At 44.9% G+C, this 18,386-nt stretch overlaps 1 protein-coding gene and 1 pseudogene across 5 annotated transcripts in view; one reads left to right on the plus strand and one right to left on the minus strand.

Annotated features, from left to right (window-relative positions):
- The window catches only part of Mia3 (MIA SH3 domain ER export factor 3), a 40,816-nt gene extending 35,147 nt beyond the window's left edge, over positions 1–5,669 (minus strand). For 2 of the 5 annotated variants that reach the window (XM_034513579.2, XM_034513577.2), the window contains exons 1-2: positions 5,320–5,669; positions 1,169–1,302 (exon numbers count right to left, since the gene is read on the minus strand). In XM_034513579.2, coding sequence (XP_034369470.2) covers positions 1,169–1,302; positions 5,320–5,623 — 438 coding nt within the window. In that variant the 5' untranslated portion in view covers positions 5,624–5,669. The remainder of the gene's footprint in view (positions 1–1,168; positions 1,303–5,319) is intronic. The other 3 variants (XM_034513575.2, XM_034513578.2, XM_076941570.1) reach the window with 3 other exon arrangements.
- Positions 5,670–6,485: 816 nt separating this feature from the next.
- LOC117715943 (peptidyl-prolyl cis-trans isomerase NIMA-interacting 4 pseudogene) lies at positions 6,486–7,430 on the plus strand (annotated as a pseudogene).
- Positions 7,431–18,386: the final 10,956 nt, after the last annotated feature.

Raw genomic sequence — 18,386 nt, forward strand, 5'->3', positions numbered from 1 at the left:
AAGAACGCACACAGTGAACAAAGCATCTCCCATTTTGTGTGTGCCTCTCTATATGTGTCTGTGTATGTATGTGCAGGTCTGTGTTTGTACAGGGATAGGTGTGTGTGTACAGTTGAGTGTATGTGTGTGCAAGTGTGTGTGTGTGTGTGTGGTACATGCATGTGAGTGTATGTGTGTGCACGCAGTTGAGTGTGTGTGTGTTACATGTGTATGAATATATGTGTGTGTGCACGTGTGTGTGTTAGAATGTGTGGTGCACGTGTGTGTATGTGTGGTAAATGTGTGTGTGCATGTGTGTGTTAGAGTATGTGTGTACATGTGTGTGTAGGTGTGTGTGTATGTGTGTGGGACACATGTGTGAAGGCCACAGGACAACCTCACTGTCATTTCTCAAGTGCTGTCTACTTTGTAAGTTTGGGGTTTTTTGTTTGTTTGTTTTTTGTGGGGTTTGTTTTTTGGTTTTTGTGGTTTGAGATAGGGTGTCACTATGTAGGCCAGGCTAGCCTGAAACTGGCTATGTAGACCAGGATGGCATCAAATTCGCAGAGGTCTGCCTGCTTCTCCCTTACTCACGTCTCACCTTGTGGTTTTTCTCTCTCTGAGAAGATGAGGCTGGCTAGTCTGTGAGTCCTAGGGGTCCACCTCTCCAGCGCATCCCTGACTCTGGCATTATAAGCACAACCCATGAAGCTTGGCTTTTAAAAGTAGGTTCTGGGGATCAAACTCTGGTCCTGACCAAGCTATCTCCCTGCCCTGTTTCAGCTTTTTGACAGACTACTTTTACAGAGAAATGTTGTACAAAGTCAACTTTAACCCTGCACACATGAAGCACTGTCTTGCACATAGCTTACAAGATTAGTGACCACAAATACTTCTTTCTTGAAGCAAGGAAAGCTTTTCAGGTCTTTGCCATTTTGACTTACATTGTACAGGCAGCTTCCTATCTAGCTGTGGAGCAGTAGCCAGAACCAGTTCAGTTCTATTTCAGAAACCTCTGCCTTACCCCTACTTTGTGCCAGGCCTAAGGCCTGCTAGGACCACAGGGCTGCCTTCTGTTTACAGTCTAGGAAAGACACCCTCGGCAACCTCAACTAAAGGGATTTAAATCTGCAGTGCTACAAAAATCCAACAAAAATAAGAAAATAAGGCTTTTCACCATTTTACTTACAGTTCCAGCCCAAACTTCAGGGGCTCCTCCTGCCAGTTTGTAGTAGACATAGACATCATCACCTTTTTTAAAATTCACAAAACGACAATCAGGGCCTGTGAAGTCCTCAAGAGCTTTACCACGGTACATCAACACTGCATACAGAAATACAAAAGAACAAAATAATATTAGGATTTCCACAGCCTCCCGCACCCTTTTTAATTTTTTTAAAGGTGGGGTTACAGGCATCCCAAGCTGGCCTTAAACTTTTTTGGTACCCAAGGATGGCCCCAGGGCTCCTCATCCTCCTGCCTTCATCTCTCCAGTGTGGGATTTCAGGCACACGCTGGAGCTCATGGTCAGGGTTTTGTGCATCTTAGGCAAGCATTACCAATCAGCTCTTAGAGATTTTTCAGGAAATATAAGCATCCCATTGCAAACAATAATCAAGCCTTCCCAGTACTCTGCTGGAATTAACCTCAGCTCACATGCTCCAAGTGTCTAAAGTCCCCAGAACCTCATTGCTATAAGTCACATTCTCTCCTACAATCAGACGAGGGAAACTTTCTGCTTTTCTCTCTGGCTAAGCCTGAGGAACTGAAAACCGTGTGCCCACTACCACGGATCGCCGCTCTCAGGTCAACTCTGTTTTTCCTCTCTGATCTTCTCGCCTACCCACCCACCCACCCACCCACCCCTTTTTTTTTTCCTGTTTCATAATCATAAAAAAGCTTCGTTTGCGGATGTGTAAATGCAGGTGCAGGTGCTAACTGGTTTAAACATAGCTAACTGTGGAGATAACAGGGAGCCAGGAAGAATGCCCAGGAATCCCCAAGGGGTCAATTAAACTTGAACTAACCACTAACAGGCACTGCCTGTAAGTGGCTGCAACTGTTTCTTCGCGGCAGTAAACACGGCCAGTTTCATTTGTGGCTAAGTTGTTGTCTCTGCACGGTGTCTGGATGAGTTAACAGGGAGGCAGATGATCACATTCTATTAGAGGCTCAATCAATCACAAGGCAGTGTTTTCTAAAAGCAAGTAACATGGACGTCTCAGCATTAAGAAGATTTCCTACCAGGCCTGGTGATGTAAACCTATGATTCCACTATTCAGGAAGCTGAGGCAGGGGAATCATAAGTTCAAGGCTTGACTGGAGTACATAAAGCTGAGGCAGGGGAATCATAAGTTCAAGGCTTGACTGAAGTACAGAGGGAGTTCAATGGCAGCCTAGGTAACTTAGTACAAAGAGAACCAAAGACATAGCTCAATAGTAGAATGCTTGATGCTTGTGTGCTATAGACAAGGCCCTGGGGTCAGTCCTCCAGTATTGTGTGTGTGCACGTGCATGCACACATGTACACGTACACACACACACACACACACACACACACACACACACACTAGTAAATCTAAAAAAGCTTTCAAGACAAATTTTTCTAGAAACAAAATTCAAGATGGGTATCTCATTTGTCAGGAGCCAAACAAAACTATGTGACAAGGTCAAAAAGTTATTTTCTCATTTAAAATGCAGCTCTTTGGCTGGGCATGGCAGCACGTGTCTTTAATCCCAGCACTGGGAAGGAAGAGGCAGGCAAATGCTCAATGAGTTCTGGACCAGCCTAATCTATAAGTGCATTCCAGGCCAGCTAGGGCTGCATAGTGAGACTCCATCCCAAACAAATAAATAAATGATAAATATAAATACAGAATTTCTGTACTCTCCCCTCCACCATGAGCAGGCCTGAGAGAGCTTGTTACCACAACAACGTCAAGTGATAGGATCTAGGTGGAGTTACCCACCTTGGCTGCCCGGAACACAGAAGCAGAACTGCCCCTGGGCTTGCCTTGAGACATCTCCGACAGTGACCTGGAAGACTATGGATTATCCCACCCATCTGAAACCAGGAGGGGTTGTGGGTTGGGTCTTCCCCTTTAAATTGAGAGCTGAACATTAAAGCTTGGGGCCTTGATCAGAGAACTTTGTCTTGGCCTCATCTCTTCTCGCCCTCCTTCCCCTTTCATTCCCAGCCCCCCCTTTCAGGTGAACCCAGTTGACTTGTGGCCTGGGCGGCTACAACTTTCCATCACACCAACAGAAGCAGCATTTGCCAAATGAAATTAACAGTGCATTAAAGGGCAGAGACACGGGGTAACGGAAAGTGCACTTTGTCTAAAAGCCAATTAGCAATAGTATAAAAGCACGTCTTTGAAATACATCTTCAAGGGACATGCATGCATTTAGAGGAGCTAACTTGGTTTTTTTGTTTTGTTTTGTTTTGTTTTGTTGAGTTTTTCGAGACAGGGTTTCTCTGTGTAGCCTTGGCTGTCCTGGACTCACTTTGTAGACCAGGCTGGCCTTGAACTCAGAAATCCGCCTGCCTCTGCCTCCCAAGTGCTGGGATTAAAGGCGTGCGCCACCACTGCCCGGCTAACTTGGTTTTTAAAGCTAAAATAAAAGATTATTTTCAGGTATGCCAGCATCCTAGTTCAGATGAGACTGAGCAAGAGGCAGACTAAAGGAACTTAAGACTGGGGATTCTACTCAGATTGGAAACAGCACTGTTTCTGGTTCCCTCCTTAGATTCTTGAGGATGTACAGTAACGTATCAAGGACAGCCAATCATTTATGAGTGACATGCACACTGAGTGACACCTTTTCTGACACCTGGCATCTCTATCACAAGCACTTCCTACCCCCAGCACACACCTGGGCCCTGCTTCTTCTATCATTGTCTCTTACATTTGTTTGGGCATGGGCCACTCCTCAAGTCACACTATAGCCTGGAACTCTTCCAACCACGAGGAGTCTCAGTTCTGAGGCAGCATCAGTAATATGGCCCTCCCAAGTTTTGAAGAACTCAGGTAAGACAGTGCTTGACACCAAAGTACAGAAAACACTTGGCAATATTCAACAGCCAAATAGTGGTAGAACATGAAAAGGAGACTTTGCCATTGTGGCTTTACCTTCGCGGTTTATTTACATTGGCCCTGGGTTCCAGCTAGGACCTAGAATCTCGGTGACATAAATTACAGGCACCTCCTTTTTTCTTTAATGGTATTGGGGTAAACCATTCAAGTTGTGAATTTTGTTTTTTTTTTTTTTTTTATAACACCAATTGAAATATAAATGGCTAACCTGCACTCTTCTTACTCTTTTAGAATGAGTAATTTTCTGTATGTACTGCTTGTGGTTTATTAAGGACATCATTGTCAGTGAGTTACACAGTTGCTGGAGACCAACCTAAAAACAGTATGAATTACTCTGGGCAGGAATGGGTCCCAGCAACATAGGGGACTAAGGAAAAGGCTGGACTGACTCCTGAGACCCTTGTAGTATTTATTATCGCCGTTACAGTAATAGCCCTCTTCTAATCTTAACCTTCCCCATGGCCCACCTCCAACCCTGGCACCTCCAACCTAGGACGAGGACGCGACTGCGCACAGAGAAGGCGGCTGCGGTTCTCAGGTAGTGACAGGTGCAGCAACTTGGCCTCTTTAAGAACGAAAGATTTTGACCTTCCCGCAGCCCTACTTGGGAGCTGGCAAGAAGCTTCTATGCAAAAGAGCGACAGGACTGAAGGAGAAAACCAGGGAGACCTCAGAATACACACTGCTTGCTTGGCCTCGGGACTCATCCCAAACCTAAACTCCGGTTCCTCTGGTTCCAAAAGTGATGCGAGCCAAGAGGGGAAGAGGCAGCGCGTCGGGGTGCCTTCTGGAGGAACCCCGCCGTCAATCGGCCGCTGGGATTGCGCTCCGGATCCTTAAGCGCGTGGGTCTCGGTCTTGCGTGGACCAAAGTCCCCGCGGCCGGCGTTGAGACGCTCTTGGCTGCAGCATAGAGCGCCCAGGATGCGGGGGCGCGCCACCCCATCACCCCGGGAGCCAAGGCGGAGATCGGGAGTAAGGAAGCAAGGAGATGCATCCTGGAAACCCGGCTGGGTCTGCGGCGCCCCCCAGCCCGGTCAGAGGAGCAGAGAGCAAACCCGGCAACAAGTGGTGGGCACGGCCTCTACCGCAAGGCTACCCGGACGACTGCCGAGTAGAGCATACCCGCGCGGGCTCCGCGGGCCTGCGACCCCCTAGGCCAGGTGCGGGCTGTGGGACTCCGACCCGCGCGGCCACCACCGCCACCCGGGAACCCGCCGCCAACCCCGCCATCCCGCACTCACTGCTGCACTCTTCGTCCCCGCACACTTTAAAGTCCGAGAAGCGCCGTCCGAGGCTGAGGTCCGGCTGGCCCGGGACCGACCAGAGCGCCCCGACCACGAACAGCCAGAAGAGCAGCCCCGGCGCCGCAGCCATGTTGTGGCCACCGCGGGCGCGGGTGACGCTGAGGCCGCCGGCGGGCGGTGCCGGGGGCGGGGCAGGAGCGGGCGGTGCCGGGGGAGGCGCCCAGGAGGCGGGCTGCTGCGAGTGACACGTCAGCAAGGACTCAGCAAGAGATGCGCGGTGACTTGGAGGAGGCCTTGGCATCCCTCCCGAACTGCTACCTTGACAACCGTCAGAGGCACCTTCCCCTCGCCCAATCGTGAGCCTCGGCTCAGGCGCCTTCTCAGACGACCCTCCGCGTCACCGGGTTCGTCATCCGCATCTCAGCGCCAACCCAACAGGTTCTTTCTGTCTTCCTCCTTCAGCTTCGGATTTCTGGTCCATGCTAAACAGCCATCCCTCTTCATCATTTCTTCCAACTACTGCTTTTAGTTCTGAACCGCCAAGTCCCACAAAGGACTGGCCACAGTGTGCAACTGATCCTCGTGCAACCTCCCACCCCCACCCTGGCACACATACACATCAGACTCCATGGGGTTCTTTGGGACCTCCATCACATGGCCTTTTCTTTCAATGGAGTAGTGGGTGAGACAGTAAACTACAAAGTGGTATCCTAAGAAGACAGTGGTCTTCGGATTTCTGTCGCTGTCCATAAAGGACATAAAGCCATGTAGTCTAGCACCAATGTGTTCAATTCCATCTCCTTTGCCAGAACTGTAGGCCAGAGCCACTTCATGTCGCACCCGAACGCCCTTATGTTGCCAATAGCACTGTCTCAACCTTAAGGGTAAATTCAGCGGTGTCTCTCCTCTCCTTAAGACTTCTTATAACTCCTTATTTCCAAGTAACATGCAATGGCTTTACCACAGACTGCCCCGTCCTCTGTCCCTTTACCCTGTTTCCTGGCATTCTTCCCCTCCTCTGTTAGGCCCACTCAAACAGAACAACCCCACTCTTTCCAAACCTCAAATAGCTCCATAGGAACTATTGCTTACGTGGCGCTGTAGACCCAGCATGCTCAGCAAAGCGCTGAGCTACATCCCTGCCCTAATTTGTTTTGTTTTGTTTTTTTTTTTTTTTTTTTTCCCTCCTATTCCTTGGTACCTAGGAAAATATCTGGGATTTGTGATGTGCTCAACACTGATCTGCTGCATGAACCACGGTTCCCCTCGGATCACACTCCTAATTTAAACAGTCTTTAAACAGTCACTACACCCGGCACTTAGTGCTTTCCCCTCAGCAGCATCCGAAACATGAGGAACACATCTGCAGACACGTTGACGGTTAGATGGGGACATATCTGTCAGAGCAACTACAGTCTCACTGCACTGTTTCCTGTTGTCCTGGGTGCCACCGGGGTACAAAGGCAGGTCAGAGTGATTTAAACGTCGTCTTATTTCTACAGAATAGAGTTAAATAAAATTCCATTGGTAGAAAAAGAAGAATAAAATAGCGTGACATTTTTATTTAAGTAAACTTTTACATACAGGGTCAGTGTTCCTATTACTAAAGAATACACTGTTTGGCTCATTGGGGCTCTGCTTTTAAAATGTATTTATCCTGGAGAGTTCAACAGCAAAGTTAAGAGATGTGACTGAAGGGGAATAGTGGTTCCGGAAAAGGAGGGAAAGGAGGTGCAGCCTCTGGGAACGGCAGTGCTGACAAGACGTCTCAGGGGCCTATAGGTGGTAGTAAGTCAGTAAAGGTCAGAGACATTCTATGTGGAAAACACGGGGAAATCATGGAAAAGTTAAAGTCTGTGATGAAATTCAGTGAGGTGGCCGCCACAGAATACAGTGAAGATAAAGCCAGTCAAGGGGGTGACTTGGATTGGGTGACCAGAGGATCCACGGTGGGGCCATTTCAAGAAGTAGCACTTGCCTTGCCTATAAGTGAGATGGCTAACCCTGTGTTTATAGACCCAACAGTTAAGACAAAACTTGGATATCACGTTATCACAATTAAAGGAAAAAAAATAAAATCACACGAAAGACTGAAAAAAATGTATTGATCTTTTGTGGGGATGCACGGCAGGGGTTGGAGGATGACTGGAAGTAGTAGTTCCCTCTGTCCTGTACTTCCACCATATGGGTTCCAGGGATCAAAGTGACATCTTCAGGCTTGGCAGCGTGTGCCTTTATTCATTGGCTCATCAGGTTCTGGAGGTTTAATTTATGTTCCTCTAAAACACATACTCCTTTAAAGAGACACTAACCCATCTAGTGGATAACGAGAGAAAACTTCTCAGGTGACAACTGGGGTGGTAGTGGCAGCTCTTTCCCACCAGAATGGTTAATTAGTGTGTGACTAGGCTCTGTTGTTGCTTGTGGCATCTGAGTGTGTGACTCTGATACTTAACATAAACTCTAACCTATGTGCATTGTTCACTAACCCTATGAAGGGGATTTTCACTGGCTGTGTAATAGTTAAAAGTACACATGTGTTGTCTGTGGTGGAAAGGACATAGAAATATAAAATATGGCAGGTTCTTGACCTTGGGAAATCTGATGTGTGAATGAGAAGACAAGACAAATGTATCTGAAATAAGCAGAAGACAGTATTGTAATACATACCATTGCAAATTTGCTCTGACACCTGTCCAGAAGTATCTAGCCTACCAGTTAAATTGCCAGGAAGAATTGTTTTATATGAATAATGAAACTACTGTGTCCAGAAAGCAGTGACATTCGCTGAGGACTACAGCTTCTATCAAAGACAAAAATATTAAAAAAAAAAAAAAAAAAAAAAAAAAAAAAAAAAAAAAAAAAAACAGTGGCCAGGGTGAGTTATATTGAATGGGCTCAAGAGCAGAGTGGGCATCACAGAAGAAACTTCTAGTGAGCTACAGAAGTGTTATAAACTCCCTAGTACAACACAGAAACGACCCTGAAGAAATGAACCACCAGCACTCACAACTTGACCAGTCCAATATATGTGTAATCAAGGTCTCCAAAACAGATGTATCGGAAAGTATGTGTGGCAGAATCATGAAGGAAACGTTCTCAAACTGATGATCACATACAGACTCGGGGAGCTCAATACATCCCAGGATCACGAATAATGAAAAAACAATTACCATGCAGTGAATGCTTAAAACCAGTAGTAAGGGAGAAAACTGCAGGGTTCTTAGAGCAGGTGCCAAGAGTACATAGGAATGAAGATAAAATGACAAAACTGTGTTGGTGGTGGCACACACCTTTGATCCCGGCACTTATGAGGCAGAAACAGGCAGATCTCTCAGTTCAAGGCCAACCTGGTCTACAGATCTAGTTCCAGGATAGCCAGAGCCATACAGGGAAAACCTGTCTCCAAAAAAAAAAAAAAAGAACCAAAACCCAATTCATTCATTCGTTAAAAGTTTTTAAAATTAAAAATAACAAAATAGTGTAATGAGTTAACAAAGAGGCATATTATCACACCTTATTAGGAATCCAGTACGTCACAAGTCACTGTTTTCTAAAAGCAAAAAACATTGCTTTATCGGCATTAAGAAGCTTTCTTTTTTTTTTTTTTTGTTTTTTGTTTTTTTTGTTTTTTTCGAGACAGGGTTTCTCTGTGTAGTTCTAGCTATCCTGGAACTCACTCTGTAGACCAGGCTGGCCTCGAACTCAGAAATCCGCCTGCCTCTGCCTCCCAAGTGCTGGGATTAAAGGCGTGCGCCACCACCGCCCGGCAAGAAGCTTTCTAACCAGGTCTGGTGATATAAACCTGTAATTGTAATATTCAGGAGGCTGAGGCAGGAGGATCATGAGTTCAAGGACAGTCTGGGCTGCACAGTGAGACTCTGATTTATAAGACAAAACCAAAAATAAAGCTGGGGGCTACAGACGTTGCTCAGTGGTAGAGCACTTGCCTTGGATATGAAAGGCCCTTGGCTTGTATCATAGTACCTACCACAAACTAAAATAATAATAATAATAATAATAATAATAATAATAATAATAATAATAATTAATAATAATAGAAGTGCTCTGGTTAGATAAAAGAAGGATGACTACAGTTCAGACACCAAAAGAAAATTAATTGACACCTTAGATTTGTCTTTCAGGTATGAGACTAAATCTATTAATGTAAAATAATTAAAATGAACTTCTACAATTGACTACAGATGGATCACAGACCCTCCCTAAGTATAATAAAAGACAGCATAGGGGCAACTTTTAAATCAGGTATGCCTTATGAGATGTGGCACTGAACCACATTCAACCAAAGAAAAATATATGTTGATGCAGCTGAAGTGTCCCTCTTCAGTTAGAAAACGCCTGTTTCAGGATATTATAAAGGAAAGTGAAAAAACATCGAGGGAAGAAAATAATGGCCATGTTGGTCCTTGTACTCAGGAAGCACAGTCAAGAAGGTAAAGAGTATTAAGGTGTGCCTAGGCTAAGTAGCAAGTTCAAAGCTAACCTAGGCTACATGAGAACCTTGACTCAAACTTTTTCTCAGAAGAAAATAAGTGCAATTCATACAGTTGGTAAGGGGTTTGTATCTAGGATGCATAAGCAATTCTTACAATTCACTAATAAAAGGCAATGTAGAAAATGCCTCAAGGCTTGTAAAGAGATGAAAGGATATTCTGTAACATGAGCCTTTAGAAATGTGAAGCAGAAGCCGCCACGAGTTGCTGCTTCCAGCTTGCTAGGGAGGCTATACTAAAGCAGACAGTTCCAGTTGCTGGTAAAGGGAAGGAACAATGGGACCCCACACAGTGCAGGGGTCAGGCCACAGACCTGAATGTAGGGACCAAAAGTCCTGGAAGGTGACACAGGACAAACTGTGAACTTAGGTTTGGTAAAAAGGACTTGAAATTATAAAAAGCACAAACTTGGGGCTGGAGAGATGGCTCAGTGGTTAAGAGCATTGACTGCTCTTCCAGAGGTCCTGAGTTCAATTCCCAGCAACTGCATGGTGGCTCACAACCATCTGTAATGGGATCTGATGCTCTCTTCTGGTGTGTCTGAAGACAGTGTACTCACATACATTAAATAAATCAATCAATCTTTAAAAAAGAAAGAAAGAGAAATGGTATTTTTTTTAAAAAAAAAAAAAGCACGAATTTTGAAATGAATGAATCAGGAAGTTGAATTTAGTTAAATAGAAACTTATATTGTGACTTCCATATTCAATGGGTGAAAATGCAAATGCAAATTAAATGGAGTAGGGTGTTTGCAGAACATGTCTATAAAGGAATTAGATCTAAGATATACGAATGCTCTCCCAACTGATTAATAACAAAGCAACCCAGGTAGAAACAGTGAGCAAAATTGATACATGCACAGCAACTGTGCAAGTCACTGGTGAGGTGTAAATGTAAGCCACATTCACACACACACACACACACACACACACACACACACACACACACACACGCTACAATGGCTCCAATTAACAGGCTTGGTGCTGACAAATGCTCCCAAAGATGAAGACTGCTAGAAATCTCACAGCACTGCTGGCTACAACGTGAATGGTGTAACCAACAGTATGAGTTGTTGGAAAACACCTTGGTGATTTCCTGAATATAAGACACATCTGCTATACACACCCAGCCTTTCTTTACCCGAGAGAAAGGAAACAAGCAGTCACAGTGGCTTTGTTTGAAACAGTAAAATAAAGCAAAACCCCAAGCTGTGACTGACAAGATGATGGACTACTGAGACTAGCAATAGCTAGTGGAGTGTCATAAGCTAGACAAAGACACCCACTGTGAAACTCTACTTAGAGAAAGTGCTACAAAGTTCAACACAGCTGGATAGTTGCCTGGTGGAAGGCCAGGTGTAGTAGTTTGAAGGAGGAATGTCCCCCATAGGCATATGTGTTTGAACACTGATCACCAGATGGTGGCGCTGTTTCAGGCGGTAATGGAACCTTTAGGTGGTGTAGCTTGTTGGAAGGAAGCGTGTCACTAGGGGAGGGGTTTGAAAGTTGATAGCCTTACCCCACTTCTGGTTTGCCATCTGCTCTGGGGTACCCTTGTGATGTGATCAGCCAGATTCCTGCTCCTGCTTGCCACTGTCTTGCCTTCCCCCTTAGTATAGACTTCCCCTTGGGAACTGTAAACTAAGGTGAACTTATTCTTGAATAAATGGCTTTTGGTCATAGAATTTTATCACTGTAACAGAAAAGTAAGTAATATGATAGATAAGGAAAGGGTGGGCACAGGAGATGTGTAGTAAAGAGGGGTGTCTGTCCCCCTTTTCATTGTGTGATAGGGTTTCATCCATGTCTGTGTCTAAATATGTGAAAGTGGAGTATTTAAACACTTAAATATGATTGATACCTAAATAAAGTTGGAAAATGCCCATACAAGGTAAATGTATAATATTAAATAGAAATGATCAGATTCTTCTTCTTTTTTTAAACTTCTGTAAGTTGGACCAACTCTACTGAAATCTATTACACAGATACAATTAAAATAAAAACTCCAGTTAGCCGTAGGTGGTAGCTCATGACTGTAATTCCTACATTCAGACATCAGAGACAGAAGGACTGCTGTGAGTTTGAGGCCAACCTGATCTACATAGTGAACTCCTGGCCAGCCATGGCTACATAGCAAGACCCTGTTATAACAAACAAACAAACAAACAAACAAAGCTACTATCTTTTGTCTCCAGGCCAGTAGAAGTTATAGCCTCCTGAAAAAAATACAAACGACTATGTAAAAATACAGTTGAAAAGAGAAGTGTCTTCTTACTGAGACTTGCAAATGATTCCTTACTAAACATTACAATCTGTGACCAGTTTGGACTTTGAGGAAACCTGCACTTACCTGTACCATGGAAAATGTCTACCTGAGGGGCTTGTGTCCCAGCAATCACCAACGATTTAGAAATGAGATGCTACTTTGTTGCCCAATGAAAAAGGCTTACACTTCTTCCTTGCAGGAGTATGAACACTCATTATAGTACCAGAGAGAACCGCCTCTTATACATATCCAACATGGATTCTCTAGACACCTCTCTGGTTAGACCCTGGTCTCACTTTTGAGGCCTAGTCTTCAGTTGGAACAATTTGGGAAGACAAAACAGAGGCTTTGGTGGGAGAACTGACTGAAACAGATATTTCCTGAAGGCCTTTGAGCTGGTTTTGTTAAGCATTCCCCCGCCCCTCTGTGCCCATTTCCATTTTGAGACTGGAAAGAATCCATCTACTGGTTCTAAAGGCAACTTTCCTGCCCAGGCAAGGCCATAACTCCTGGATCCTTATGCTTTGTTCCCTTCCTATTCACAGTCCTCTATCCTCAGGGGTCAGGGGTTCTCATATCACAAATCCTTAGTTAGTAGTCTTTTGGTTTTTGTTTTTTTTTTTTTTTTTTTTTTTTTTTTTGGCTTTTAGAAAAGCACATCTTTTGATAATTTCTATGTACATATCTTCATATCTTCTGATACACACACACACACACACACACACACACACACACACCTGGTATATCAGGGCCATTTCTAGCTTTCTGTTGTTCTAAGGTTTTTTTTTTTGAGACTTATTTATTATTATCCTATGCATGTGGGCATCTTGCCTGTAAGAATGTCTGAGCCCGCCGGGCAGTGGTGGTGTACGCCTTTAATCCCAGCACTTGGGAGGCAGAGGCAGGTGGATTTCTGAGTTCGAGGCCAGCCTGGTCAACAGAGAAACCCTGTCTCAAAAGGCAAAAAAAAAAAAAAAAAAAGAATGTCTGTGCCCGACAGAAGCCAGAAGAGGGAGTCAGATTTCTAGAACTGCAGACTGCAGTTCCATATGGCTTTCGACAGGCCATGTGGATGCTGGGAATTGAACCATGTGTCCTCTGGAAGAGCTGTCAGTGCTGTTAATCACTGAACCATTCCTCCAGCCCTGTCTTTTCTCTCTCTCTCTCTCTCTCTCTCTCTCTCTCTCTCTCTCTCTCTCTCTCTCTCTTCCTTCCTTCTTTCCATCCTTTTTTTCTATCTTTTAAACAGGGTTTTGTATATCCCAGACTGGTTTTGAGCTTCCTATGAAGCTATAATTCTAGTTGTTAAGCACTTGTTCTTAATCTACAGCAAAATGACACAACACAGCGAACTAAACAAATGCATTAAATAAACTATCAAACTATCTCATAAAAATTTAAAAGCAAAAAGAAAATCATTTCCAGGCTCCATGAGGATCAGGAATCTACTGAGTTTATAAAGCACAGTAGGACAACACAGGAGCATAGTAGGGCACAGGCTAAGTGAGGGCAGGTAGTAGAGAGATGAATGCTGTGGGGTTTGGGATTGAGATTACTATCTGGCAGACACAGAGGGAAGGGCTATAGAGGCTCTCGAGACCCCAGAGTGTGGTGAGAAGCCCCCCCATGCACATCCCACTCCTCTGTATGTTCATTATCCATGGTCTGATGACCATACCTCCTGACGCGGAAGCCCTTTACCAGTCACCCCAGAAATAGTCAAGGCAGAATCTCACAGAATGCTCTTTGTTCTAGTCTGTCAGAATGCTTTTCTATTAACAGACCAAAACCACTTTTCTTAGATAACAGGTTCAAGCTACACTATAGACTAATCTAACAGCCAAAAGTACCACACAGCTGGAGGAATGGCTTGACATGAAGAGTCCTCTTGCAGAGGACCTGAGTTCCATTCCTAGCACCAATGTTGGGTGCTTACAACCACCTGTGCTCTGGCCACAGGGTATTCAACACTCTCTTCTGACCTGCAGACATGTGCACAAACCTGCACACAGCCATGCATGCAGATACACATAATTAAAAGATATTATTTAAAAATTTTTAAAGTACTATACTTCTTTTAGTAAAACTAGAAAAATGTTTTTGATTGATTGATTGATTGATTGATTGATGAGACAGTGTCCCTCTATAGAGCCCTGGCTGTGCTTGAACCCATTCTGTAGACCAGGCTGACCTAGAACTCACAGAGATCCACCTGTGTCTACCTCCAAGTGCTGAGATTAAAGGCAGAAAGCACTGGGGAAAAAAAAAACAGTAAGAAGACTTCCTCTAACCACATTGAAGGCTTGTAAACACTGAAGGAAGACAAACCAGGTGGTGAGGATTATGAACACCCTTGAATACAAAGACAAGAATTTAGACACAGACAGCTCTGAGGTTGTCAGGAAAGGGTTTGATGGTAGAAGTGGATATCAGGGAGCTTCTTGTTCTGAGAAACATAGGGGATTTGTATTGGGCTGGGCCAGTTGAGCTAACTCCCTCCCCACTGTTAAGAAAGTCCTGTCACTGTGCACTTTCTTTGGGAGTGAATCGAATACAAGGTCCTATTTCCTGCCAGCATGCACTATTTGTTCAGCTCTGACAAATATTATCCTACGTTTTAATCATACACAGAAAGAAACTCAAACATCTGCAATTGCCACCAATACACGGCTGTGTGATTGGGTTCCTGTTTCTGGGCGGGCTGAATTTATCTTGGCACTATTTTCACTGAAGCCAAATATTTGGTGTTTTGCAACAAAACAGATTTCAGGGTGTGGTCTGTGCAGCTCAGTCTCCATGAGACAGGCTGCCCAGCTTTGTCCATTGGGTTTTCAGGTAGCAACTGCTCCCCTACCAGAACAACAGCAGCAGAGGCAGGGAATGTAGACAGCCAACGGCCTGGACTAGCCAGCTGAAGGCCTGGTCTAGCAGCTGAAGGCTGGACTAGCCAAACAAAGGTCCAGACTAGCCATCTGAAGGCCTGGACTAGCCAGCTGAAGGCCTGGTCTAGGAATTAGTTAAAGATAATGAGCCACTAATTTCCCTATGTCTCTGAATCTTTATAAAATTGGGGTCAAGGCAATGAACTTGGCAGACTAACTTTATGAAGGAGACATATTTGAATGGTGCTACCCCAGAAAATGTTCTCATTCAAAAAGACAGCAAGGCCAGGGATGTCCTCCCAAGCTTGCTGGGAAGACCAAAGGCACTGTGAGGAGGAAACGCCAAGAGCTAAGAAAGAGAAAACACATTTTAAAGAAAGGTTTTGTTTTTTTTTTTCACTATGTGTAGGTGTGTTTGTCTCTGTGTTTGAGTATGTGTGTGTAAATACAGGTTTCCATGCAGGCCAGTCTAGGGCATCAGGTCCCTTGAAGCTGGAGTTCTCAGAAGTTGAGAGCCACCTGATGGGGGTGCTGGGAACTGAACTCTGGTCCTCCACAAAATTAGTTTGTGCTTTTAACTGCCGAGCCATCTCTCCAACCGTGCGTGAGAAGATATGTTTTTGAGGGTAGAATACAACCACAAGTGACACAGACAAAGGGACAAAACACATCGCTGGGCACTTGCTTTTCAGCTGGTGCATGCACATAGAATTGCAAATGGACCATAAGGCCCTCGCAGAGACTGAGCAATGAGCCATTATGCATGGGGAAAATGAGAGGTTTCTGGGACTAGTGTGGAAGCCCATTCCAATGTGAACTCCCCCAGAATTTGAAGTGGTACAGGATACTTGAAGGGATGGATGAATGACAGCAGGCTCAAATGGCTTCAGGCAGGCTCAATATGTGACCTCCCTTGTTTCTGATTCTCCAGAATAGAATGTCCAATAAAAATATAATTACCAGTTACAAATATAATTTAAAAATTTTAGAAGACATACATAAAACGTTTAAAGTGTTAGTGTTTTTTCTTCACAAGACTCTTTAGCTCAGTAATCAGATATATTTAGTGTCTCTATAAAAACTGGTTTGCCATTTTATTCCCATCACAATTTTCAAATATCATTTAAGATCTGAAAGTAGAATCTTTATATTTCTATTTAGAGAAACTTTACATTACAGAAAAGCCCATTCCTGTAACTAAATTTATTGGTTTAATAAAGGTAATCAATAAAGAAAAATATGGCAATTTCTTGAAGTAAAACATAAGTCAATACACTATTTTCTAGAGTTTTCAGCTTTGGCCAATGGAAAATGTTCCTCGTGTAACAGACACCACTAGATCATCTCACATGGTCTACATAAGTTTCATGTTTTATTTTCTTTTTTAAAAAGATTTTATTATTGTTGTACATATACATATTGTATATGTGCATACATGTTTATATGTACATACACCTACATGTATGCAGAAATCAACAGAGGGCAACTTTTGGTTGGCTGGTTCTCTCCTTCCAAAATGGATTTCAGGGATCAGACTCTGGTTATTGGGGTTTTTGCAATGCATGTTTTTACCTACTGAGCTATCTTACTGCCCTCATATTTGTTTTCCTGGGGAACACTGTAGAATTTAAATGGTAAATCTTCTAATGAGATCTCTGTTCTATCATGAGAAAATTCCTCCTTCCCTCCTTCCCTCCTTCCCTCCTTCCCTCCTTCCCTCCTTCCCTCCTTCCCTCCTTCCCTCCCTGTATCTCTTCCTTTCCCCATCACTTTTTCTTTTGCAGTTGTAGACCAGCTTGTTCACCTTAACCTTGACACAACCTTCTGGGCTTAGGAAGTCCTTTATAAAGGCCGTGTGTGCTGGTCTTTGGGGCACACATCTACAATCCAAGCACTTGGGAGGTCAAGGGAGGAGGCCAGCCTGGTCTACATAGCAAGATTCTCATCTTGAAAACAAACTAAAAACCCATGGTGAGCTCCAACAACATCTCCCTCAACCATGCATTGTGTTGCTTCAGGTACACCACTGTGTCTGCTCTGCAACAACTTCTATGCTTGACATTTCCCTGAGTCCAACCTCTGAAGTATTGTTGCCTGGGTAAACATAGAGGTTTTCGTTCCTTTTTTAGGTCCCTCAGACTGTGCTGTGGCTCTAATTTTACCAGGAACTGACAGGTGAGGGTGCGGGTCGGGTCCAGAGGTAGGGTAGACAGAAGGAGGTCTAGGTACAACATCCTGGACTCAGGAAAGAGCAGTATAAGCACAGCATATGGTCAAGTGCTGTATCACTGCTGTATGAGGCTTTCCCTTGGGAGCCATGACAAGACACGAATGTTTATTTACCCCAGACAGAGACCCAACCTCAGATAGGAACCAGATGACAGACCAAAGGGACAATTGTATCAACGTCCATCTTGGTGAACCAATGAGTTTACTGAGGTCACTTATAGTAGCATGGATGACCCACAGGCAGCTACATCACTTGAAAGCTCTCCCAAACATGGATGCTAAGTCTTGAAGCTGCAGTTCTGGACTCTCTACATATCCGGCAGGCACCTTGTTGGGTTGGGAAGTCTCCTCTAGGCACCTCCATCTTTGTGTTGACTCTAAATCCATGTGGAGAAGACCTCTGTGAATCCTGACGTTTCAGCTTTCCCAGAAACGTGGTGAAGATCTTTTTGAGTCTCATGAGCCTCCCTCTAGGAAGGAGTGTTTCCCTTAACAGCAGTTACCAGGATATCCCTAGGGCAAGTCTTTCAAGGTGCCTTGCCTATCAGGAGAGCTGGTTGTCCTCTCTGATCATGATTGTGCTATGATAATATTGGCTGTAAATGAGGCTGGGTATTGTGGTACACACTTTAAATCTCAGCAATCAGACGGGGCAGGGGCAGGGGCAGGGGCAGGGGCAGGGGCAGGGGCAGGGGCAGGGGCAGGGGCAGGGGCAGGGGCAGGGGCAGGGGCAGGGGCAGGGGCAGGGGCAGGGGCAGGGGCAGGGGCAGGGGCAGGGGCAGGGGCAGGGGCAGGGGCAGGGGCAGGGGCAGGGGCAGGGGCAGGGGCAGGGGCAGGGGCAGGGGCAGGGGCAGGGGCAGGGGCAGGGGCAGGGGCAGGGGCAGGGGCAGGGGCAGGGGCAGGGGCAGGGGCAGGGGCAGGGGCAGGGGCAGGGGCAGGGGCAGGGGCAGGGGCAGGGGCAGGGGCAGGGGCAGGGAGATCTTTGTGACTTCCATGCTGGCAGTTGCAGGGCAGCCAGGGCTACATACTAAGAGTTTATCTCAAAAAAAAAAAAAAAAAAAAAAAAAAAAAAAAAAAAAAAAAAGTAAATACAGAATAACTTTCCTTTCCAAGGATTGTGCACTCTGAACCACCAATAGGTTAATGTAGTTTCTCTGGCACTTGTCCTCATATG

This window comes from Arvicanthis niloticus, chromosome 10 (genome assembly GCF_011762505.2).
Source record: "Arvicanthis niloticus isolate mArvNil1 chromosome 10, mArvNil1.pat.X, whole genome shotgun sequence".
NCBI lineage: Eukaryota > Metazoa > Chordata > Mammalia > Rodentia > Muridae > Arvicanthis > Arvicanthis niloticus.